The sequence below is a fragment of the Mytilus californianus genome, unplaced genomic scaffold (genome assembly GCF_021869535.1).
Source record: "Mytilus californianus isolate M0D057914Y unplaced genomic scaffold, xbMytCali1.0.p SCAF_36, whole genome shotgun sequence".
Classification (NCBI taxonomy): Eukaryota; Metazoa; Mollusca; class Bivalvia; order Mytilida; family Mytilidae; genus Mytilus; species Mytilus californianus.
The window spans coordinates 467,635-494,413 of record NW_026262686.1 but is presented as its reverse complement, the minus strand read 5'-3'; the positions used below and the strand labels follow the sequence as shown (position 1 = coordinate 494,413).

Sequence of the window (26,779 nt, the reverse complement as noted above, 5' to 3'; positions counted from 1 at the left end):
TTAAATGTGATGAAAAAATGAATTAAAAATAGCTGTCAATTATGTACTGATAATTATAACTATTTTTAAATAAAATAAAATTATACAAATTTTAGTAAAATCTAATGCCAAATAGACAAATAAGACATAAAATAATAGTCTCTTCCGGAATTCCCAAAACTCATTTTTAGAATCTTGAAAATGAAATTAAAATTTGAAACTAGTTATCTCCCTTACTTTAAAGTCATGGTTTTCAGCTGTGTTAGTCAAGGCAAAGAAAACTAACTTATATACAACATTTGAAGATTGATGATGAAATTTGATTACAATTATGTTGAGAGCAAAACCAGAATACTGTGGACTCATTATTTATGTATTATTCCCTGGTAAATAATCTTTTCGAGATTCAAGTGAACCACAAATTTTAAGTTTTTCCCAAAATAATTTTTTATGGACTTGCATGGAGAATTGGTAAAAATTTAGGAATGAAAGCATATTGTTAGACTTGAAAATTAACCCAAGAATGAGATATTTGAAGCAAAGAAAAGCGATATTACTACTGAATAACATTTTGGATGATTACTTGAAATAACTCTTGGAAATGATGATAGTTTCAGATAACTCAGAATGAAGGTTTTTTGGGGGTATTGAAAATGATTAAAATAATTGTTCTTCCCATTTGGTCAAAGAATTAATTAATTGTGTTTTAGATAAGAGATACATTTAATTAGATTATAATTTTGAAATATTACTTTTACTTCACTATTACCTTGTTAGCAATCAGTGCTTTGAAGAAACAGATACCTTGAAATAATTTTGATGACGCTGAATTAAATAATAACCTTTTGGATTATTTTTCACAATGCCAATACTTGAATTCAATTTTATATACAAATATATTTAGCTTTTCCATTTCCAATACATCATAATATATCAACTAATTTCAGAATTTGATTTAAGATATTTGCTTTAAAACAGAGTTTGGAAAATTGGAAAAAGTTTTACTATTGTACAAATTCAAAATTCAAAGCAGCTTAATAAGTTCAAACATTGCTTTTTTTAAATTTTAAATGGCCGTAAAAATATCAAATACATTTCATTTCAGAATTACATATAAAGCTTCCTTTGAATGCAAAACACCATATCCTGAATACATTTACTTGAAAACCATTCAAAGAACAAATGAAAAACAGAAGATATTACCAGACCCTACTGCAAGCTACACCAACAAGAAACTATGTTAAATGTTAGAAAGAGACGCAGCGCTCCAAGCTCAATGTATTTCTGAAATGATAATTTGATATTTGCTTAGTCTTCGAAAATAAAACTTTCAAGATGAACATTAATGTTCAGCTATGAAACTTTAAATGTAGATGCCTGAGCTCAATTTAGTGTCAAGTACAAATGTACTATGTTATTCTCCAATTTGACAATCCCAATGTATTGAAAATAGCCAAAAAATTAGGAAAATTATTTAATAATAAATCTGAAATTTAAATTTTATATATTTTAACTGATGTACCACAAAAAACTGCATGTATTTTTTTGCAATTCCATTTTCAACCACACAAAAGCACTGACAAAGAATAACAACATCCCTTATTTTTGGACGATTCATGCATTTGAATGGGGACATATAGTTGGAACCCCCCCCTTTTATCTTGGGTTGGGAACCCCCTTTTTAAATGGCTGGATCCGCCCCTGAAATACCTAATATTAATAATAAACTCATCCAAAGTTATGGCAACTATCACCATTTCTACATTGATCACTTTGATAAAAAAAAAATGAACAAATTAAATAAGTGGGCATTCCACTCTGGGTTAATCTCCAACCTCTTTTTTAGCTTCAAATGTTGTTGCATATTAAAGTATGCTTAATTTAACTATTGACAACTATGAGCAAATCATTTTACTGCATTCGGAAGACAGACAGAAGAAAATTTAGTTCAATTGTAAATTATGGGCAAAAATTTTTACTGCATTCCAGATGAAAATTAAGTTCTAATGTAAATTAATGGGGAATACTTTTTGTATGTTGTAATCAAATTAAATAAATCTTCTTCCCAGGTTTTATTAATTTCCAGTTTTTATAGTACATTATAATTTGTATCGATAGAGTGCATGTATTGTTTCTTTTTTTTGGGTCAAAATTCTAACTATGTTGTACTCATGAACTGCTCACTAAAAATTACTGTTCTACCTCAAAAAATTAAAATGTCATTGATAAATTCAATCTGAACATGAACTAAAAGAAAATACTGTTTGATATGTTTTAAAATAAAATGAAATTTATTCAAGAATGTAATATGTCAAGAATGTAATATGTCAAGAATGTAATAAGTAGGAACTACTACTTGTATTTATATTCAATCATTGGCATATTCATCTTGATATTTATTAATTATGAGAATAAAAAAGTAGGGGGATCTAGAGGGGGGTTACAGGGATTGGAACCCCCCTTTTTTGGACGATCAATGCATTTGAATGGGGACATATGGTTGGACCCCCCCCCCTTTAAAAATGGATCTGCCCCTGTTGACATCTTGGCTATTACGGCTTAAATAATCATTTGGCTAATGTTATAATTAATAAGATACAAAAACTTTACAATTAAAAATAGCTCATCATAATCTCCCAGAAATATTAAAAATTTTGATGGTGAATATTTGTTATAATCATAAATTTATGATATCAACTAATTTCCGAAATTCATAATCATTAAAAGTTGATTAACATTTTAAAGTTACTGTGTTAAAATTTTGATCTATATATATATTTATAAAAAAGTATGAAGTTCAAATAATATGAACCCAATCTGTGGTGTGTTTTTTTTTAGTTACTAAGTTCTTCACAAATATATCTTAATTTACAAGCAGAAAAATTTTAAGAAGTCATACTAAAATAAACTTGGTATGATATTTTACCCCCCCCCCCCCCCCCAACTTTTAACTTTCCAAAGGGTAAAATATACATGACTTTTATCTTGGCATAGTGTACCTGAATTTTACTTTACAAATTTATAGCACAATTGCATCACTTAGTTGAAATACCACATCATATTAGTATCCCCATTTCATATGAGTTACCTCCCCTTCTAATTTAGTGATATTTTTTTTCTCTACTGTCATTCAAGATATCAGTGTTTTTTTATGTAGACTGAGTCATAATTTGTTGTTATTTTACTTTATATTTTCTGTAAAAAAAGATTCATTATTAAATTTTGGAACAGTTTAAATGTGAAAATTCATAGAAGCATATCTTAATTTACCCCAAAAAATATAGAAATTTGTTATTTGTAATCTTATTTAACACATTTTCTAATTTGGTGCCTGAGATCATCTCTGGTCTTTGATTGGGTTGGTGCTCTTTGCCCTAGTTTATCCCTGGACTTTGGTTGGGTTGGTGCTGTACAATTTTTTGTTATAAATGTAGACAATTTTCCGTCATTTCTTTTGGTTATGGGTTGTCTGGTCTTTTTTCACCACATGGTTTTAGATTGGACCTTTGGTATCTTCCTTTTTTTGTGTATCTCTTCTTGATCATTATACCTGATTGTTTGAATTTTGAGGATAATTGTGGAAATACTATTAGAGATAAGCTACTCCGAGATGTTCCAGGACATGGATACCTTCTTGATTACACTGTGTGTGCTGCTTCATTGAAAAAATGTGAAAATAGGATGTCTCATGTGTTAAATTTTGTGAGCCGAGGTAGGATATTTTTTGTGTTCCAGGGTTTTCTGTCTCAAACTACACTAGTTAATAATTGTTTTACTGTTCAATGTAGTATACTTTTTATTACCATGATAAGAATTCAATCGCAAAGATACTTAAAATGATTAGAATGGTGTTGATACTTTATATTTAAAGTATTTCAGTTGATTTTTTCTGTGTGTTTTATCTCATTGACATTAATACCACATTATATTTCTTAAGGTGGTACCTAACACTACAGGGAGATAACTCTGTAAAATCAGCTTAACATTTTAATCACGTTTTATTGTAAAGGAAATATTAAGCTTCTCAATGATCAAAATTAAGTGTTTGTCAAACTGCTATATATTCAATGAAAATTTTCCGATTAAGTGTTTGGTTCAAGTTTTTTGAAATTTTTATATTTTTGTCAAAAGGTCAAAGTTAATATTTTGTCAAAATTTTATGAAAATTAAATGAGCCAAATTAATTTTAATCAAGGTGTTTGGTACCACCTTGAAGACAAACAAAAACAAGCATAAAGACAGAAATATTAAATACCGTATACCTATACATCTTTGTAAGAAACTCTGAAATGGATACTGTATACCTATACATCTTTGTAAGAACTCTGAAATGGATATGAATAAGATTAAGATTAGTAATTTGTTGGAGAAAATTTTTTGTCACTTCCTTCTAAGAAATGGACATGCGGAAATCTATATGCCACTCTTCTTAGTCTGTTACAACGGAGCCATACTCTTGGGTCTATGACTTGAGGTTGCATCTACAACAAAAACAAATTTGTAAATTATTAGTGTTTTGGAGAACGTTGGTGTCACTTCAATCAAACGGGCCCTTTAACAAGCTCATGGTAGAGTGATCTTGTTACTATTGTATAGCTCTACGGAAACTATATGCTACCCTCCCTGGTCTGCTACAACGGAGCATCATTCAAGGTCCATGACTGAAACATCCTCTCGGCTGGCTGCATCTGCAAAAAATTAATTGTAGTGTGTTGGAGAACGTTGGTGTCACTTTCATCAAACCGGCCCTTTAACAAGCTCATGGTAGAGTGATCTTGTTACTATTGTATAGCTCTACGGAAACTATATGCTACCCTCCCTGGTCTAGTACAACGGAGTCTATTCAAGGTCTATGACTGTAACATCCCCCTGCTGCATCTGCAAAAATCAAAATTATAAAATTAAACGTCTGTTGGTGAACTCTGAAATGAAATATAAATATATTCATATATATACAACATTACACATATAAGTATAGAATCAATCAAACTTTATTTTCTTTTCTTTGAAGTAACTTTCAAAATTTAAATATATCTTTTTTTTAAATTTACTTTTTTTACTTTAATTTTCCGTCAAATCTAGCAATATAACTGCTGTCAAAATACTGAAATCATTTTTATTTTGCTTAATTAGTTTTGTAACTTATACTGACATCAGACACAGACTTAGTTTGAATTGAATTTTACTGTGAGTATTGCTGTGTGTTTATTTTTTTTTACATTGGCTCCTAGAGGTATATGGGTGGATTGAGAACTCATAAGACATGCATGTTTAACCCTGCTGTATTTTTGTATCTGTCCCAAGTTAAGAGCCTCTGGTCTTTGTTTGTCTTGTATAACATTTAATTTTAGTTCATTTGTATGCTTCGGAGTTTAGTATGTCATCCATTTTCACTGAACTAGTACACATTTTTGTTTATGCACCAGCTGAAGCTTGCCTCCTGGTACTGGATTTTCTTTCTGTGTTGAACACCCTTAGGCGGTTTTCAGATCTTTGGTTGGGTTGTTGTCTCTGACATATTCCCCATTTCCATTCTCAATTTTATATACGATTTACATGTATACTTTTTAAATAATTGCATGCATATAGACCAAAATGAGGTTGAATTAAAGACTTGGAAAACAATAATAAATTAACAATGTGTTTGAGCTCATTTTTACAAAATTTAACAAAACTGACTGCTAATTGCAAGCTATTAATTACTACATGAATCTATTTTTATTAATGTTTATAAAAAGCTTAATGCTGTAATTTTTTATCTAAATCATAGTGTATGTTTCTTTAAGTGATAAATATTCTAAATATTTTTGTTTTCAAACTTTTAAAAAGCGAGTGGAAGCTGGCTAAAATACACAAGACAATTAAGTAATTTTTATAACAATTTCAAGCTCCTAAGTGTGTGTAACATATCAAACCTTAAGCTTAGCTTTACAAATTTGGTGGATTCTTTAATGTTTGTTAGGGAAAAGTGACAAGCTCCTTGTGAAAAAAAGCATATTCTAGTGCACAAACCATAAGCCTTGCTATCAACATTAAAATATGGTGAAAACTTTATCAAACATTAAAATCAAATTTTCTAATCACTTAGAATAGGTTTTGCTGCGTTTTGATCGAACTCATTTATACTCTGCAGAAACTATTAAAAAAAAATCAGTCAAAGTCATTCGAATGTTCAACATTTACAATGCATTGAACATTTCAATGGAACTAACAAACATAAGGTTCTTTGTGACTCGAGAGGTCAAATCCCATAAAACAACCAACAATGACAAAATACTTTCCATTTCCTCAACTAGTGCCATTCATTTCACAAATGTTTTGTTTGTCAGAGGTCTATGTGCATCAGTCAAAGTGTTGGTGAAATATATTGTCTCTACAGAGTAAAAGGAGTAAAATCTTTTAATGAAAGATCTTCTTCCCAAACTTGTACATTAACATTATATAATGATATTTATGAAGTAGGATACACATTTGACATGTTAGTGTGTTGATGAGGGTCTCTGTGCTGTGTTTTGTTAGAATGGCATCCTTCACCAATATTGCCTTATTTTTGTTGAAAATGATAAAAAAAAAAAAATATTTTGTTGATGTCAGCATGGCAAAAGGGTTATGTTATTTAAACAATTTCTGATTTTCTTCAACTTAATTATCAATTATGAATATCAAAGACATTAACAAAAGGAACACTTGAGAACAGAAATATAGTATCTTTTGAAAATTAATTTTGTTTCAATCAAAAACCCAGAATTAGAAAAGGCATACATGTGAAGTTACTCATTCGAATAAATTCATGAAGTCATAAAATCATTGATAAAATAAGTAAAAATAGAAATAAACATTTTTATAACAATATTTAAGATTTTTAGAATTGACATATTTGATATATTTGACACAACTTAGTATAAAAACATAATAGAAGATAAAAGATTAATAAAAAAAAAAGGCCATACTTGATTAAAGGTAAATCTAAATAAAACAGTTTCCATTCACTTGTACGTATAAGTACCAGAGCAATTGAAAAATAAATAACGTTAAAGGCCAATGAGATAGTATTAAATGAAGTAACAAGATTGACATTTTTTCTTAGTATCATCTCGTAGATTTTCAAAAAGTTTTGCGATGTCTGGTATCAATTTTGTTTAAAGAGACATAAATAATATTATTTAAACTTTTAGAGCCAGAAAGAAAAAAAATCTGCATGAAATTTTGAGGTTTTGTTTAGGCATTGCATGAGCATTTATTCAGAAAATGCAAGTTCGAAAACTTTACTAAGGGTGACCTTTGAGAATTGAAAAAAGAAATTTTGTAGTTTTGTTTAGGCATTGCATGAGCATCATTCAGTAAATGCAAGTTTGAAAACTTTACTAAGGGTGAGCTTTGAGAATTGAAAAAAACTTTTGTTGGGTTGCTGCTTCATTGATGTATACCAGCATCCTTTTTTCCTAATGAGGATCTGAGACAAAAATTATAGTCTTAACAAACAAAAAATACTCACCACGTCTAGTTGAGGTTCTTACCATACTTTTTGGTAACTATAGAGACAGCTGTCTTACTGTACACATTGCTTACTCTTCAAGGTTGTTGAATACTCTCTGCTCAATTTTTGAGTTCCTAAAAAATATCAGTTTTGTTACTTTTGTATATAATATTTGAAAGGATGGAAACTTAAAATCTATATATTATTCATGGTTCTTTATAAAAAAATGTTTATTCAATCTAAGAATTTAATTTCTTTTCTTTGGTACATCTCCTTTAATCAATTCTATTTTTCACCTAAATTTAATCTATTTATCTCAACAAGAATACAAATATCTAACCAAATATTTGTGAAACCTATCAAACGTTTCTTTGCATGTAAATATAGATTCTACATATATCTATCTACCACTGCATAAAAATCAAATGGTAGCTCTCTAACATGATCTAATTGGTGGTACATGTCAACCAATAAAAGTTTCACTTACTAAAATGGTTGTTGTCAATTTAGTAGGATTTAATCATTTTTAATTGACAACCCTTCATACCATGGTTATCGACTTCAGGCAACTTTAACTAAATGAAATTTAGGGGGCTTTGATTCCAGAGGCAGTTTTAGAGGGGGGGCCCTTTTCTGGAAAAAATTTGGTTGATTATATAGGGAATCACTGAAGCATGACTGGACCGGGCCCCCTCTTAGCAGTCAGTGGGCCCCACTTATGAAATTTCTGGATCCGCCAGTGGATTCAGAAGTTATCTATTTATATATTCAAAAGGTAGAATAACAGATATAAATTTTGTTTTCCATTTATTATTGCCTATTATACCTATATACACTGATCTACACAGGGTCAATCATTGTTGAAAATCTATATATTGCCGTTGTTATACTGTCTGGGTAACCTTAATACATCTGAGTACCAACTTAGACAACTGTAAGTTCATAGTATCCAAGAACTGAAAAGAAAAATTTAATATTTAAGCAAGTCTATGAAAAATGTAAAATAGGTCAGTATAATCTACTTGATGATGGGAGAAGTAAAACTCACCTCCAAACATTCAAATTACCATAGAATACAATGTTTTCCACTTACAGCCGATTGCATTGAGTGTGTAGGTAAAGGTGATATCTTTGGTTAGCTTGCTTGATAACTGAATCGTGAAATCATTATTAGGTTACGTATACTACCCTCCTTTCTAGGTAGCCTAGTCCTACACACAGATAGATTTGTTATCTGTCAGACTAGTCTATTCTTAAAGAACAGTAGTTTACCTAATGTCCCCATTCAAATGCATTGATCGTCCCAAACAAAGGGGGGGGAGGGTTCCAACCCCGGAACCCCCCTCCCTGGATTTGCCACTGATACATCTCTTAAAAAATAAACCAACATGAAGAAATAGTCATCTTTGTGTTTCACATCCAACCTTATTTTGTATGAAAAAATTGTGAAATCTTTCAATTTTTCAAAAATAATTTTCTGGAACTAAATAATTGAAATAAAAAAAACATGTTACATTAAAGTAAATAATTATAACTAAATTAAATACCTTAAACTCCTCCAAACATTATTTTTCATATTTCATGTCTCCAAAAAATGTTCAGGAAAAAAATGCAAGTCTTTGTTCAAATGAAGATCAAACAAATTTGAATCTAATTTAAAATTATTACCTGTAAATCACATGATCATACAGGTAAGCTCTTAAAATCTACTCACTTCACACTTGAGTAACTGGCTGGGTTAAAAAAGTTATGTATCTTTTAAACTGTTAAATCTGACAAAGGTATTTCACAAAATATAAAACTGAATTTGGTTCAGATAATAAATCATTCTCCAAGAACCTGCATAAATTCACAGGCGTTTGTGGAGTGGACCCCCCCTTTTTTTTTTAATTTTTGGTTTTTATTTTTCATTTGAAAATATTTCTTCATATTTCAACTTATATTAACTTAACGGTTAGTTTTACTTATTCAAGGTGTTCAAAGTCTTTATCCTTATCGTTTTTTACTAATATTGTTAAATCCCGTTGATAAGACTTTGAACACCTTAAATAAGTAAAATAAGACAATGTTATTTGAAATATGAAGAAATATTTTCAAATAAATTAAAAGAAAAAAAAAAGGGGGGGGGGCATTCCACAAACGCTAGTGATCTATGATGAGTTTATTCACTGCTCAAGATTCGCTGTAAAATTATAATAATCAACTGAGACTAGTTTGAGTAATATCCGATATTATGTTGTGGCCTAGTAGTCTATTTATTTCATTCACTGTATTCCAAGCAGTCTACACTGATATCTATAGTTTTGGCCCTGCACGTGGCAGGTGCGTTCGACTCCAATTTTAGTCTCAATTTGAGTTAGCTGAGATTACCAGTTTCCCTGCCGAAAAAATATGAATCAAACATGTTTTTTTCACGAATCTACCTATCTATGCATTCATTTAAAACTTTCCATTTTTTTTTTGCGATAAAAAAAAACTTTTTTGAATACAAATAGCGTAATGCAAACGAACCAAGGACCCGATACCGTATCTGCTTCATGGGTTATAGCATTTTTCACAATTATCTCCCTTTGTTCGTTGTTTAAACGCAATGGCGGACCCCACGGCAGACGAAAATAATAAAGAAATGCAAGATAGTGACGACGAAGAAAAGGCAGATGTAGAAATGGAATGCGAGAAGGATTCAGATTCCAATGACTCTGACAGCGAAAATGAGGAATCGGAGAGACAAGTTGCAGAACTTCAGAAACAGGTCATAACTTAGCCTGTTACTCAGTGTTAGCTTTACTATTTTTTTTATAGAGCTAGAGATCCAAACTCAAACAATATACCCCTGAACAAACATTCCATGACTAATACACCATATCGCTAATTGGAAATCTGCGCCAGTTGACCTGAGAATCTGCGCGGGTGAACTATTGACCTCATACAACAATCACTCATTTGTGGCGTAATATATTTTGTTGGCACTGGCTACGGTTACATTGAAATATAACAATAATTTAAAAAATGTTGTTACATAGGAGACTAATTGCTGTAATTCAGGGTTGGGTGAGGAACCGACATATTACCAATGTAACAATAATATTTGTGTCTACGGTGACATTGCGTTTATATTGTTACATTAATTCATTAATTCTGGCATTACTCGAATACAAAAGCATTATTTAGATTGCACTGGCCACGATAACATTGAAATGTAACAATAAAAAAAAAGTTATTGTTACATTGGACTCTAACTGATGGAATGGGTTAGGAACTGAACAATTATGAATGTAACAATAATATTTGTTTCTATCAATACATTGTGACTTGTGTTATTGTAATGTTAATGAACTTCAATGCATGCTGAGACAGGGACTTTCTATACTAACGGGACTCGTCTCTATTGATTTTAACTGATTACTAAGCCGCCTGTTTAAAGCTACCACCCAACAATAAACTTAGTTTCGTATCTTTGATATACGATGCTAGTAGTTATTTGCGTATTTCACAGAACATTGTAATTATATAATTATTATTTGTTGTTAATATAAAATCTGATTAATAGCCATTTACGATGACAAAAAATATAAGATTTTGAAAGAATGATGAATTATTAAACTTAGACGTATCATTTTGAAGAACATCCCAGCTGTGTAAAATTGTTTACATATCAAACAAGATGGCGGCTAATGAAAATTCCACGAACAAATACCTCAAAGTTCAAAGATCAATATTTTAAAAAACGATACGAGAAATCTTTTTGAAAAACAGTATGTTGCAATGACAAAAGGTATAAAATTTCATAAAAACGATTTTTTGTTAAACTTGAACATATAGTTATGAAGAACACTTCGTAAATGTGAAATGATTTGCTATAAAGTTACGTGACATCAGCTACGGCCGAGATCAGTCTGATAATTTTTAGACGAAATGCGCATCTGGCGTTAATATAAAATTTTGATCCTGGTATCTATGATGAGTTTATTTGTATAGACATCGCTATAAGTGACCAGTCCCGTTAGTATAGAAAGTCCCTGGCTGAGACAAGTACATTTGTAATATGAATTAAGAGGCTGTGCCAATAAGCATAGAGCTTCAGGTGGAAAGTAAAAAAAATAAAAAATCATAAAACCTTGGTTAAAATGAACATCTTAGGCTTATAAGACTATATGACAAGCAAAAACGATCTAAAAAAAATGTTTATTAATGGTTGCTATGGTAACAAGAAAATCAAATGGTTCAAGTTTATAAATTTTACACAAAAATAAGCAATTTTTGGGTCAAAATTGTAAAAAATCCAGATGTATGTAATATGAAATATGGTACTGACAAATATAAGTGACTATCATATAATTCAAAGAAAAAATAAGAATTGGGTAGACATTTGTATTTATATTGGTGGCAGCTACCCAACATTATGCTGTTTCGGAAGCAATTTGTACAAAAACTGAAAATATTGCCACCTTATAGGGGTCAATATTATAAAAAAAATACACATATGATTTAATTTGTACTGACAAACAAATGTCACACAAAAGCGTATTCAATTGAGTAGGAAAATATGCATAAAATCTCCATGGCAACCATCTGTTTTGCATAGCAACCAACTGAGGCTGAAAATATACAATGTTGATTTTTAACAAAATGCACAAAAATAGGCACTTGAAGCCTTCTGTGAAATAAAAAAAAAAAACAATAGCAGTTCAACTGTGCATTAAGATATGCGAAACTCTCCTTAGCAACACTACATGCATGACATAAATGCTTAGTAATCAACTGATATTTGAAAATACCCACGCTCAATTTATGGATAACAAGCACAATTTAAAAATATAATTATCTGGTAAAAAACTAAAATAACATAAGAAGATCAATTATGCATCATGTGCATAATGATATTTAAAAATATCTTAAGCAACACTACTTATTGCATAGAAACCAACATATGTGGTGTAAAAGAGGGGCGAAAGATACCAGAAGGACATTCAAACTCATAAATCAAAAATAAACTGACAACGCCATGGCTGAAAAAGAAAAAGACAAACATGCAGCAGCAATAGTTTACAAAACACAATACAGAAAAATAAAGATTAAGCAACACCAAGCCCACCAAAAACTTGGGGGTGATCTCATGTGCTCCAGAAGGGTAAGCAGATCCTGCTCCACATGTGTCACCCGTAATTAAATTATATTATTTCATGATAATTCAAAAAGAATCAACTTTGTTCGATGATTTCATTCATTCAATCTTTCTTTGAAACAGCAAAAAGCGAATCATTACATAGGCTCTTGTGGGAAGTTGTGACTGAACCAAAGTCCAAGTTTAAAACACTATTTGATTTTTCATTACTAAAGAGAGGGTGGCCATAAATATTTTCGGCCCTCTGCATTGGAAAATAAAAAGTTATACATGTAATAAAAGTAAGATCTAGAAATAAGTCAAAATGACCAAAATTGACCCCATAAGGAGCTATGGCCTTTCAAAGTAAATTTTACACAATTTTTCGTAAATTTTTGTTATCTCTTACATAAATCTTCTCCTCTGCAACTACTGTGACAAAAAAAACCTGTGAGCTTGGCCTAAATCATCCTTAGGGTATTTAGTTTAAAAAATGTATCCGATGACCCCACCCATCAACCAAGATGGCCACCATGGCAAAACATATAACATGGGGGTGAAATTTATTTGTTTGCTTATATCTCTGAAACTAAAGCATTTATAGCAAATCTGACAGGTGAAAATGTTCATCAAGTCAAGTTCTGTCTGTCCTGAAATGTTTTTAAGCATTAGACAAACCGTTGTTTTGTTGCTGCCCCTGAATTGGTAATATAATTATTGATAAAGACAAACTGTAAACAGCAAAATGTGTAGCAAAGTAGTATCTAAAAATAAGTCAACATGATTAAAATTGCCATTGACCCATAAATGGTTATAAGCCTTTAAAATAAATTCTTCACAATTTTTCGTAAATTTTGCAATCTTTTACAAAAATCTTCTCCTCTAAAACAACTGGGCCAAATAAAACCAAACTTGGTCTAAATCATTCAATATCTAATAGCCTGTTGATTTATCAATAAAGTTATCATAATTTTGATAGGCTTGAATAATTTTACTTTTTTTGTTTTTTTGCAATTTTAGGGAACAAATAATGGCGTGTATCATACCTCCCTCTTTGTCAGATAAGATTTTCAACAAAAATACTCTACTGACTTTATTGTAGGGTTGTCATATCAAATAGAAATTAAAGTGAATATTAAAGGTTTGATCTTTTTACCTTTTTAAACTTTTGTGGTTAAAACTTTACAGAGCCCCTTAGTTGCCATGTAAATATAAATATTATTGTTTGTCGGAGATTAAATCAGGTGCGCACCAGTTTGAAAAATCGTGTGCTTGACTTTTAATCTGGTGCGTATGACTTTTAAAAGCATGTGCACGACTTCGAACGTCATGCCCACAACTTTAAAACTTGTGCATATAAGTTTCAAAATTGTGTGTGCATAACTTTCAATTATAGTTCGCATGACTTTCAAACTTGTGCGCTCCTCCGTATAGAATCAGTCAAACTTTGTTTGAAAGTCGTGCCCACTAGTTTTTTTACGACATCAAACATTTTTTTGCGTCCTATATTGGTATGATGTCGTCTTTGTCGGCATCAGCGTCGTCCAAAGACACATTTGGTTTCCGGACAATAACTTTAATTAAAGTAAATGGATCTCTATGAAATTGTACCAGAAGAATCAATACCAAAAAAAGGAAGCTTGTGATTGATTTTGGGGGTTTTGGTGCAAACAGTTAAGGAATTAGGGGCCCAAAAAAGCCCCAAAAAAGTATTTTTGCAAGTTTCCAGACAATTACTTGTATTTAAGCATATGGATCTCTCTGTAATTGTAGCACAAGGTTCCATATCACAAAGGAAAGGCTGGGATTGAGTTTGGGGGTAATTGCCCAAAATGTTTAGGAATTAGGGGCAAAAAAAGAGGCATCAAAAACATGCATTTTTCTAGTTTCGAGACAATAACTTGTGTTTAAGCTTATGAATCTCTCTGAAATTGTACTGCAAGGTACCATACTACAAAGGGAAAGTTTGGAGGTAATTACTCCAAGAGGGGGGGGGGGGGTAATAATTTTTTTGATTTGATTTTTTTGGGGGGGGGGGGGTCATAATTTTTTTTTTTTTTTCTTAAGATTTTCCATTTTTCCATTGATTATTTCTGATTTATATATAAAAGCAAAAAATACTGATATGGCAGAAGTATCGTGCAATAGCACAGTATTGCGCAATAACAAGACATCTTCTATTGCGCAATATCACAATATTGCACAATAGCAAGAAATCTTCAATTGCACAGTATTGCGTTGCACAGTATTGCGCAATAGCAAGAAATCTTCGATTCTACAGTATTATGCAATAGCAAAAAATATCAAATTGCATAATATTGCGCAATATCACAATATTACACAATAGCAAGAATTATCTAATTGCACAGTATTGTGCAATAGCAAGAAATCTTCAATTCCACAGTATGGCGTAATAAGCAAAAATTATCAGATTGCAAAGTATTGCGCAATAGCAAGAAATCTTAAATTGAAAATTAATAAAAATATTTTGACCCATTTCAAATTTTTAAGATCTTTCACCACATTTATTTTGTGTCAGAAACCTATATTATGTCAAAAATTTGATCACAATCCAAATTCAGACAGTATCAAGCTTCAATGTTGTGTCCAAAAATGCACCAACTGTTCAGGGTTTGATCTCTGCGGTCGTATCTGGCTGCGCTGAACGAAGCATTTTATTGAAAGTTATGCACAAGTTAAAAAATCGTGCGCACAATTTTTTTCAAACTGGTCCCCATCACATTTAATCTCGAGCAAATGCAAATATCTATTATATTTACATGGTTCTTAAGGGACTCCATAAATGTTTGACAATCTCTTCATATTTGTAATTTATTTGGTGATCAATCTCTGCATCACCTTGTCCTGCAAAATTAATCAATGTTCTTTCAAGTTGGCGTTGATGAAAAGGGATACACTGCAATGAAACGTTTCTATTCTTCGCAAATATATATATTTTATCAGAGGGTTTTTAAGCTAATTCATCAGATATTAGGGAGATCACATGTATAGAAAAGAATGTATGATATTGGAACAAATTGAAATTAACAATATTTGTATTCAAAACCGTCCCTCATGAAAAATAAAAATTTGATTCTATATATATATACAATAGATAAAACATTAATGCAGTTTAAGTTTAAGGTATAATCCTTCCATGGATATATATCAGTTATAAAATGAGAGTAGATTCAGTAAAATGACAGATTTTTTTTTTGTGTCTGATGAACTCAAATAAGGAGTTGTGGTATAATTGCCAATAAGACAAATATTCACAAAATACCAAAAATGATATATATCTTATCTACTATTGGGGTTCATACAACCTTCACCATTGAGCAAATCTCATACTCTATAGCAAGCTATAAACAATGATAAGAGCCAACAGCATGAACAAATGTTTAAAACAAATAAATGCGAAAATCCATGCCTGATTTAGGCTTAAACTGTAAACTGAGAAATAATTATGGCAGACAGCAACCAATGAAAATTAAATTGAGAATGGAAATGGGGAATATGTCAAAGAGACAACAACCCGACCAAATGACTACCACTAAATCACAGGCTCCCGATTTGGGACAGGCACTTAACGAATGTGTGAGGCGAGGGGGTAATTTATTTACAAGTGCTCAACCCTACTAGTCTTGAACAATAGTGTAAAAATTTTGCAACAAAACTGGTTCAGCAACTTCCAGCAAATACCATGTAAATTGACTGATTGAGTCAACAAATTTTGAACTTAAGATGCTTGACCATAGTTGAAATAAAGCAAATACTTAACATGTAGGTTATTTTAATAGGATGTTGTGGGTGTCTTGCTTAGAAAAGGAAGTTAGATCAATAATTAGAGCAAATTCTAATGAGATCAACTCTGTAAAGTTATCATCTGTTAAACATATAAAAAATCTCATTTGTTTATGTGGAAAGGTTGGAATGAATGATCTGAATATTTCGAAAAAAAAAATTCAAAATCATTTATAAAATTTAGGACTTAATATCACATTTGAGGGGCATAACCAGGGTTGGTGAAATAAAAAAGGGTTAAAAATTGTGAATTTTAAATGCCCATAATGGTCAAAATTTTAGACAGTTTGAACGAATTTTTGAAAGAAATAAAAATGTATGCCCTCTGTGCCCCCCCCTTTTTCAAACCCTGAACCTGCCTTTATTAGTCCCAAATACTTAATAATTGGCATGTTCCATCTATAAACAATTATATCATGAAACAAAACAGTATAATAATGTTAGCAGATAAGCAGTAGGATGACACCAGGTCATCTCAGTCTACAGACCATTTCTGGCAGACTTCAGAAAAACTTAGAAAAACGGGAAAAAGGCTTTTTTGAAACCGTCAGCAAAAAAATTCTCTTTAAAGTTTACCCAATTTTATTTTTTTGATTAACAATATAGATATTTAATATTAGGAATACAATATACATCATATCACTGTAAGTCCGGATTTTTGTATACATATGATACAAATTGGGTCTTAATGTTTCCAATTCAAATTCCTTTGCATTTTCCCGTTGCCATAGCAACATATTACAAAATTATCAGCACTGATAAAAATGTTTCATATGATATGCAATGGTTACTTTACTTTGTGTTTGTAACAACAAACACATTCCTAGTCTCACTTTTGCTCTAGGTGACCTGAAAATGTGTTGATTTTTGTCTAATTTTGGTACGCTCTTTGGACTCGTAACTAAGGAAACATTTTCCTTAGATACAAGATGTAAGGACGTGATTGAAAATATTTTTTTTGTCTTAAACATGTTTTTTATGATATAACAAATCAATTAAGAGCATTTTAAACTGAATCTAAATTTTTGCACTTTCAAGGTTTGTACAGTACGAAGCTCAATGCTTATTGGCACGGCCTCTTAAAATACAATTAAAAACTTTTATTCATAAAACTGAAATGTTACATACAATTTTGTTTATTTACCATTATAGCTGCTTCTACACATCCAGTATGTGCATGTTTGAAGTTCAACATACACATTTTAATGAAATCACTGTCGATAAATGCGTGATCCTTGGTTGTGCATGACAGTGTTCAATTCAGACTAAACAGTTTCACTGTGCAATATTCCTTTTTGAAGTTATAGGCTAATATAGCAACTTTCAATGTCTGCCATGTGTCAGGTGAAAAATTATTTTTTATTCTTGAAATATTTATATTTTCATCCAAAACCTTTTTACCCTGTTCTGTAAATAAATGTTCAGTCTATTTTTCAGATATCAAAGAACCCATACCTGTATGATGTTCACATAGATTTAATTAAGTTATTGAAACAACTTGGAGAGTTAGAACAGCTTAGAGATGCTAGACAACGAATGAGTGAATTATTTCCCTTGGCAGAAGGTATGTGAGGAGTTAAAGTTGTTCCACAATGTTCACATTTTATTTATGAGGGAAAATGATTTTCGTCGATAGATTAATACAGAGTTCTCTTAATTGTTTTTTTTTCTGCCCTGGTAGTCCTTGAAGAATATCTTATGGTCCTCACTGTTATTTATATTGCAATCTACCAAAATTGTGTCTGTCCTTTGAAAAATTTAGGTGCTCAAACCCTTCGGACCACCATTCTTCAAGAACTGTAAATACAGTACAGGTAAGGTTTATTTTGTTTTAAAAAAAAAGAAGTAAAATCACAAAAATACTGAACGCTGAGAAAAATTCAAAACGGCAAGTCCCAAATCAAATGGCAAAATCAAAAGCTCAAACACATCAAACGAATGGATAACAACTGTCATATTCCTGACTTGGTACAGGCATTTTCTTATGTAGAAAATGGTTGGTTAAACCGGGTTTTATAGCTAGCTAAACCTCTCACTTGTATGACAGTCGCATCAAATTCATTACTTACTGTGAATTTTCACAGTGAATAATGTTGATTGAGGGTGAAATACCATGCTGAATTAATACTTTATATATTTAAAATAAAAGCAATCAGAGTGAGAGTATTTTCAATCATAATCATTGTTTTACTGTAATTCACTTAACACTGTTTGTGTGCTATAGTCCATCCATGTGCTAACAGATGAGATATTACTCTTCATGCAATTCATATCTAGTAAAACTTTACCTATTTCAGATAATTTTTTTCTAGGTACTGAAAATTCAGAAATTATTGCATTGTTTTATTGTTGCGAAAAATGTTACAGGGTTATAATCGCAATAACTTAAAGATGCATTTTGAAATTTTTTATGTGAATTAAATAGGATTTTTCTCAATATTGCAAAAATTTAAATCACATTTAAGTCGGAATATTTTCTGAATTTACAGTACCTTTTGTTTTCTGACTAATTGTGGAAAGAGGGTTAGTGTTATGCATTAATAAACCAATTTAGAAAAGCTACACATTATACAGGTCTATGATTAGAATGGCTTAAAGATGAGATTTCATAAGCTGTTCATGATTAAAAAGCTACATGTTATATATTTTGTCAATTTATTTCCACAGGTCTGTGGTTAGAATGGCTTAAAGATGAGATTTCATAAGCTGTTCATGATTAAAAAGCTACATGTTATATATTTTGTCAATTTATTTCCACAGGTCTGTGGTTAGAATGGCTTAAAGATGAGATTTCATAAGCTGTTCATGATTAAAAAGCTACATGTTATATATTTTGTCATATTTCCACAGGTCTGTGGTTAGAATGGCTTAAAGATGAGATTTCATTAGCTGGTGATGATCAAAAAGAAAGGAAGAAAGTAGAAGAGTTATTTGAAAGAGCTGTCAAAGATTATTTATGTAGGTTTTTACTGTTTTGTGCATTTTTAAAAAGATTTTTGTGACATATAGCTATGGCATTGACTAAGTGGTAGCAAATCTGATTTGATGCAATAAATAAGTAAATATAAGGATTGTTAGTCAAATAAAAAAAGACTGCTGAACACATGTATATAAAAGGATAAAACCAGAGAAGTCTGCTGAGTGAACACGTGTATATATGTTACAGTGAATTTGTAAAATCAGGGATTTTGTAAAATCCCTATAATAATTAGTGATTTTGTAAAATTACTAACAGTTTGAGTGATTTTGTAAAATCCCTGAAATTTCAGGGATTTTACAAAATCACTGAAAATATTGCCAGAAATTTAACAAAATCCCTGATTACAAGTTTAAACTTGATATTAGAAATCGGTTTTGAGTCCCCTACCGAAGAAGTCGAAGGGGACTTTAGGTTTGCACTCTGTCCGTCCGTCCGTCTGTCCATCCGTCAGTCCGGCAAATCAGTTTTCCAGACTTTTTTTCTTCATGCTTGAAGATATTGATTTGATATTTGGTGTATTGTTTTATCATGACAAGTTACAGGTCAAGTTTGATTTTCACGATTTTAGTATTCCTCCTTGTTCAGTTAAAGCCCTTTCCTTAGAATTAAATTTTTGATGAAATGCTTAATAATTACTAGATTTCCGTTCAAAGGGAATTAACTCATTTTTAATCTTTCCCTAGAATTAAATTTTTGATGAAATACTTATTAATTACTAGATTTCTCTTCAAAGGGAAATAACTCTTTTTTTTTTTAAAGATTTGTAAAAGACATTGTATTAAGATAAATGACATTTTGGATTTTTTTCCTTTTCTTTAGTAAATTGTTTGAAGAATTTAGTGGTAGGTTTGCTCCATTACAATGAATTTTTAACCGGTAGGGGACTATGTATTGCCATGCAATACTCACAGAATGCTTGTTCTTAATACAAACCACATAAACAAATGATTTTGAAATGATTTTTGTCGAGCCTGCGACTTTTGTCGCAGAAAGCTCGACATAGGGATATTGATCCGGCGGCGGCGTTAGCTAACTTTTTAAAAGCTTTATATTTTAGAAGGTGGAAGGTCTGGATGCCTCATGTTACGAAGTTTCCGTCAGTCACATGTCCAATGTCCTTGACCTCATTTTCATGGTTCAGTGACTACTTGAAAAAAAAGTCAACATTTTTTGTAATGTTAAATTCTCTCTTATTATAAGTAATAGGATAACTATATTTGGTATGTGCGTACCTTGCAAGGTCCTCATGCCCGTCAGACAGTTTTCACTTGACCTCGACCTCATTTCATGGATCAGTGATCAAGGTTAAGTTTTGGTGGTCAAGTCCATATCTCAGATACTATAAGCAATAGGTCAAGTATAATTGGTGTATGGAAGGACTGTAAGGTGTACATGTCCAACTGGCAGGTGTCATCTGACCTTGACCTCATTTTCATGGTTCAGTGGTTATAGTTAAGTTTTTGTGTTTTGGTCTGTTTTTCTTATACTGTATGCAATAGGTCTACTATATTTGGTGTATGGAATGATTGTAAGGTGTACATGTCTAGCTGGCAGGTGTCATCAGACCTTGACCTCATTTTCACAGGGTTTAAGCTAGGATTTTGAGGGCTTTAGTCACTTTTGCGCGGGGTGAAAATCAACCTTATTTTGGGTAGCAGCAAGGGACCTAGGATGTATATTACTATCTATACATCTTTGTCAGACTTTGAAGGACTTAGGCATACTAGGCAGTTACTGCATGATTTTACTGATGTGGCACTTTAATACGAAGATTAGGATATAAGATCTAGTTCACAATTTCACTTCAGTAAGTTTCAGGGTACATTCCTAATCAGCAAAAGTTGGGATCCATTTTTTTTTAAAACCAGGAATCACAGCATAAATGAACTTGTAAGGACTATTTCACTGCATTATTCATACTCATTATCCTTAGAAACGTTTTAAAGCGATATTTAGAATTAATTCTATAAAGTTAGAACCAAGGATTTGTATAAATCCTTATTGGAACAATTCTAATGACTTTAAATTGTAAATTTATCATGAATAGATCACGTTTACTTTCGATTTCCAAATGAAATGAAAACGGGAAGTGACAATTGGATAATAAATTCAGAATGAATCCGGATTCAACTACGGATTGGTTCGTGTTTAAAAAAGGCAGGAAATTATCATTTTTTAAATTAAATTTGCTAAATAAGAACTATATTTGTCTCTCTCGTTTAGTTTGATACTTAATTATTTCGTATTTTACGTTTTTAAATTCATAAGAATACTTTCGCACATGAGCAGTTCATCGTAAAGGAAGCACCTGTTTGACTAGTGAAAACATTTCTGAATGTTATGAATAAAAGTTCTATCTTTTTAATCGAAATTGTCGAAAGTTTTTGATTAAAAGTTATATCAAATATGACGAAAATACGTTCATTTGACAAAACTACGACAAGCAAACTGCAAATTGTGATCGTTTGAGAAATATTGAAATTAAAATGCGAACTGTCCGAGGGAAAACTCAAATGACGAAATAACGACAAGAACTGCAAATTGTTCTCGTTTGATAAAAATTGAAATTGTATTGCCGACTGACTGATTTTACTGGGGAAAATAATTATGATAATTAATTATGAGGTTGATAAATAATTAACGGATTAGTGACCCATCCGATGGCGATAAGCAGATTATCTGTAATCACAACTTTTAACACCTGTTGTAAATGTTAATTAGCTGAGGGTCATAAACTTGTCGGAAACAATAAGACAGGTAGAATTATTGTATTTTCATGCAAAAATAATTTTACTCTTTCCAAATTTAAGTGACGAAATTGATTTGGAATACTTTCATCATTTTGAAAACTGTTTCGTAAACGACGAGCGCTAGCAAAATCACTGACCTCATTTCATGGTTCAGTGGTCAAAGTTAAGTTTTTGAGTTTTGGTCTTTTTTTTCTAATACTATATGCAATAGTTCAACTATATTTGGTGTATGGAAATATTTTATGATCTATTTGTCAGTCACGCAGGTTTTTTTTTTACCTTGACCTCATTTTCAAGGTTCATTGCTCAGTGTTAAGTTTTTGTGTTTTGGTCTGTTTTTCTTAAACTATAAGCAATAGGTCAACTCTATTTGTTGTATGGAAGAATTGTTAGCTGTACATGCCTGCCTGGCATGGTTCATCTGACCTTGACCTCATTTTCATGGTTCATTGGTCAATGTTAAGTTTATGTGACAGTTGTAATAAAGCTTTATATTTAGGACTATCAACAAAATATCAATGATTAGTAAAGAAGGCGAGACATTTCAGCGTGTGCACTCTTGTTTTTATAAATAATAATAGTTTATTAATTACAGTAATTATAAACAATATAATAGCTGCTATTCGATAGATACACCTATTTTATTCAAATCGATTCTTTCAAGAACATTGATATTTAAAAAAATATCAATGTCCATCACAAATGGAAGGCTATTTAACTGCTTGTCAAACAGATCTGGAATTGTCAATTGATACAGATGATGGACTCAAAAACTGGGACTCGTTGGGTTCAGGCTAGTTTCTAGTGTATGACCCTAACAAAATGTCATGTTTTATAACAATACTAGTATGTTTTAAATGTCTTCAAGACATACAAAAAAATGATATCTTCATCTGATGAAATCTTCTTTTTACGATAATTTTTAAATCTCCACATTGGAAAACTCCATACTTACATTAAACAAATATTTACTTTTGATTTGATTTGATTCAAAATATAAGAGAAAATATAGAAACTTTTTTACAAGCTTTATCACTGGAGATATGACCAATGAAAGAAAAGAAAGTATTTTTACCTAGTATACTTTAATGTTGTATTTTTTATGACAATTACTATTTTGTGGATATAAATGTCCTTTAAAGGCTGAAAATTTGCAATACAACACTTATTAGTTATATCAATTTGCATGTCACAATAAGATGCTCTAGTCCTGAATTGCATGTAATATTTGCCACTGGATTACATAGCCTAGGCAAATCGTTTGTTTTATCCTCTCATAAAGGCAATCACTGCAATGTCCTATCTTTATATTTGATTAAGGTTTATACGTTTTATTAATGACAATAGAAGCACTATATCTAATAAGAAATAACTTAATTTTGAACAAGTTAATAACTAGAGTTTGTACTGTCTTCTTTCTGAGGCTTTTAGGAATGAAATTTAAAAGTTCTTACTTTTTCTTGATTCCATATGTTCCATTTTCATTTTTCATCAATTATTAGAATTAACTTTTGGGGTAAACTTGCTTTTGATTTAAAGACATATGAAGATATAAGAGATGTAGAAAAGAGAACTCTCCATCCAAGTCTCAATTTTTAAAAGTAAACCATTATAACTAAAAGTATGGCCTTCAACACGGAGCCTTGGCTCACACCGAACAGAAAGCTATAAAGGGCCCCAAAAAATGATTAGTGTTAAACCATTCAAACAGGAAAACCAATGGTCTTATGCATACAAAAAACAAGAAATGAGAAACACTTATGAACCACATCAACAAACGGCAACCACTGAACATCAGGCTCCGGACTTAGGACAGTTCATCCTTACCGGAGACAGTGGTGTAACGATATGACATAAAAGGACACACTATAAGACATAACTTGAAAATCGCTAAACACCAAAGTATGAGTACTTACAGATTTTAGACAAAAGATAGACAATGAAAACCAAATTACCAAATAGTTTAATTTAGAAAAATATAAAAGCCAAAACCAGTATGAAATAATTTTGCCAAACAACCGGTCACTTATGGACCACTCACTTTTTTATAAGAATGTTAGATAAAAAAAGAAATACTTTGTTTTACAAATTCACTGAATTCAATCAGGGAATCTGTAAAAAAGGACTTAATTGTTTCAGTGATTTTGTAAAATCCCTAGTCAAAATCACTAATCAGTTCAGTGATTATACATAATCCCTGATTTTACAAATTCACTGTAACATATATAAGGATAAAACCAGAGAAGTCTGCAGAGCTTCCCTATATGTGAATTCTTTTTAGATCCCTTTTTATCATTTAAAAAAATATTTATACATCCCTGTTAAATACAGAAATTGCTTTGAAGGCTTGAAATTAATAAAGTGATATTTTCATTGAAAGTGACAAGATGTGTGAAGTTGAAAATAAAGCTCCTCATTACTGGGAAAAGATTGAACAAATTTTTGGACCTTAGGTCAAAGAACTTTACTCAATATTCAAGAGCAATAAATTCTGTGTTTGAAACATCAAATCCATTATTTTGATTGATGTCTGAGTAAGATAATCTTGCTCTAAATTATTATGAGTGCAAGTATATATATAAAAAAGAAGATGTGGTGTGATTGTCAATGAGACAACTATTCATAAAGACAACCAAATGACACAGACATATAATAACTATAGGTCACCATACGGTTTTTCAACAATGAGCAAAGCCCACACCGCATAGTTAGCTGTAAAAGGCCCCAAAATGACAAATGTAAAACAATCAAAACTATAAAACTAACGGCCTAATTAATGTCAGTTAAATACCCATCCAAACCAATTAAACCCTCCAGTATTATGGCACAATTAAAATATAATTCTCTGATCTAAAAATCATTGACCAAAATAACTATAAATGCTGATGTATGTTTTTTCCTCAGCTGTTAAAATATGGCTGGAATACGTACAGTTCTCCATTGGTGGAATGGCATCACAGGATGGTGTGATCAAGATCAGGGAGGTGTTTGAAAAAGCTTTGTCTTCTGCTGGTTTACATGTTGCACATGGATCCAGTTTATGGGAGGCTTACAGAGAGTTTGAAAATGCCATCTTGATGGGCGTTATGGTAATTAAAGTTATCTTCCTTTTATTAGCATTCTTCTCAAAAACAATTTCAGTTTTTTATTGCTAGTGTAAATGCATATGTAATAAGAGGTGAAACTGATCTGTCTGAAGCATATTGTATTAAGAAAACAAATTGGTGACACGCCACATAGTTTTTTCTTTTGGAACAACATGAATAAAAAAATAGCTGTCTGCCTCTGCACTTCAACAAAATTTGTCTTTATACTCAACATAGATACAACTTTCAGTCTGCCTTAGAACAAAAACAGTACAAAGTCAGTTAAGATATCTAATATGAATACAATTTTAATTTAAATTTACATATAAAGGGAAAAGTAGGAAGTCGATTTTAATGAATAACATTTTTTACTTTCAGCCTGCCCCAGGACAAGTAGCTACTAAACAGCAGGAAGATGATTTTGATGTACAACATAAAAGAATAATGACTTTGTTTAAAAGACAATTGTCAGTTCCATTAAATGGTATGTTTATCTGTTGATGTACAACATAATTATAAATACTTTAGTGAGAAAGCTGCCAAACAATTAAGTATACCACAAGCTTTATCAATTTATAATGAAGATGTATTAATTATAAAAGGAGATGTAAGGTAAATATTAGCGAGACAACACCTCAATGACAACACATGACAATCAAAAGACATTTTAATTTACCATTTTCATATTACAGACTTTTGACACCGGGTTCTACAATTATCGACAGGTTACCTACGCTGTGGTAGGACACTCTGGTACTAGGTCAATTATGAGCAGCCAAAAAAGTAAAATCAAATATATAATAGGTGCAATTTGGGGGGAAATTTACAATTTTCTGATGATTTGGTCATGTAAAGAAAGCATTTAAACAGTTAACTTTCCCTCAAAATTGTACTGATTAAAATCTTGAATTTACTTATTTACGTTGCTCTTGCTTGACCGAGTACCAGAATGTCCTTCCACAAAGAAGGTAACCTGTGGAACAAATATCAATTCTGGAGTCAAAAGTCGGTCACACACATAAATATGTAGCTGGGTTATTTTTCTTTAATTTGAAATCTCTATCTGTTTTTCTGTCACTTTGTTTTGAATCGGTTTTGAAAATTTGTTGATTGACCTTGACCTAAAAATTTTGAGTATTTGACAAATAATGACTCCACGGTGTATCTGTTAATTTTAGACATGGAAGAGAGTTTTACAGAGTATAAAGAATGGTTGCAGGGTGAAATAGATAGTCAGATTAAACAACAGTTCCATAAAGCTTTGGAATACTACAAGAAAATACAACCGTATGAAAAAGATTTGGTAGGTGGCTTGGTTAAACTATGAAAATAGATCCATTTGAAAAAGATCCTTTATACACCCGTTTACGGGACGTATTATGGTATACCATTGTCTGTCTGTTCCTCTGTCCGTCTGTCCGTCCGTTGTCAACATGTTGGATATTAACTCAAAATTGCTTTAACCAATTTTGCATAAATTTTGGTGAATTGTTTATATCTATTGACGTGAGCTCCCTTTTGATTTTTATAAATGTTAGATTTTACGTTTCCTAGTTATGGGGTTTTATTCATAAAAAAGGGGGGATATTCCAGTTTTCG

General features: G+C 31.2%; 1 protein-coding gene across 2 annotated transcripts in view; it reads left to right on the top strand.

Moving 5' to 3' along the window:
- Nucleotides 1-10,028: 10,028 nt before the first annotated feature.
- The window catches only part of LOC127736745 (squamous cell carcinoma antigen recognized by T-cells 3-like), a 44,067-nt gene continuing 27,316 nt past the window's right edge, over nt 10,029-26,779 (top strand). For both annotated transcript variants that reach the window (XM_052247324.1, XM_052247323.1), the window contains exons 1-6: nt 10,029-10,208; nt 17,802-17,928; nt 19,215-19,322; nt 24,999-25,183; nt 25,559-25,664; nt 26,359-26,483. In XM_052247324.1, coding sequence (XP_052103284.1) covers nt 10,047-10,208; nt 17,802-17,928; nt 19,215-19,322; nt 24,999-25,183; nt 25,559-25,664; nt 26,359-26,483 — 813 coding nt within the window. In that variant the 5' untranslated portion in view covers nt 10,029-10,046. The remainder of the gene's footprint in view (nt 10,209-17,801; nt 17,929-19,214; nt 19,323-24,998; nt 25,184-25,558; nt 25,665-26,358; nt 26,484-26,779) is intronic.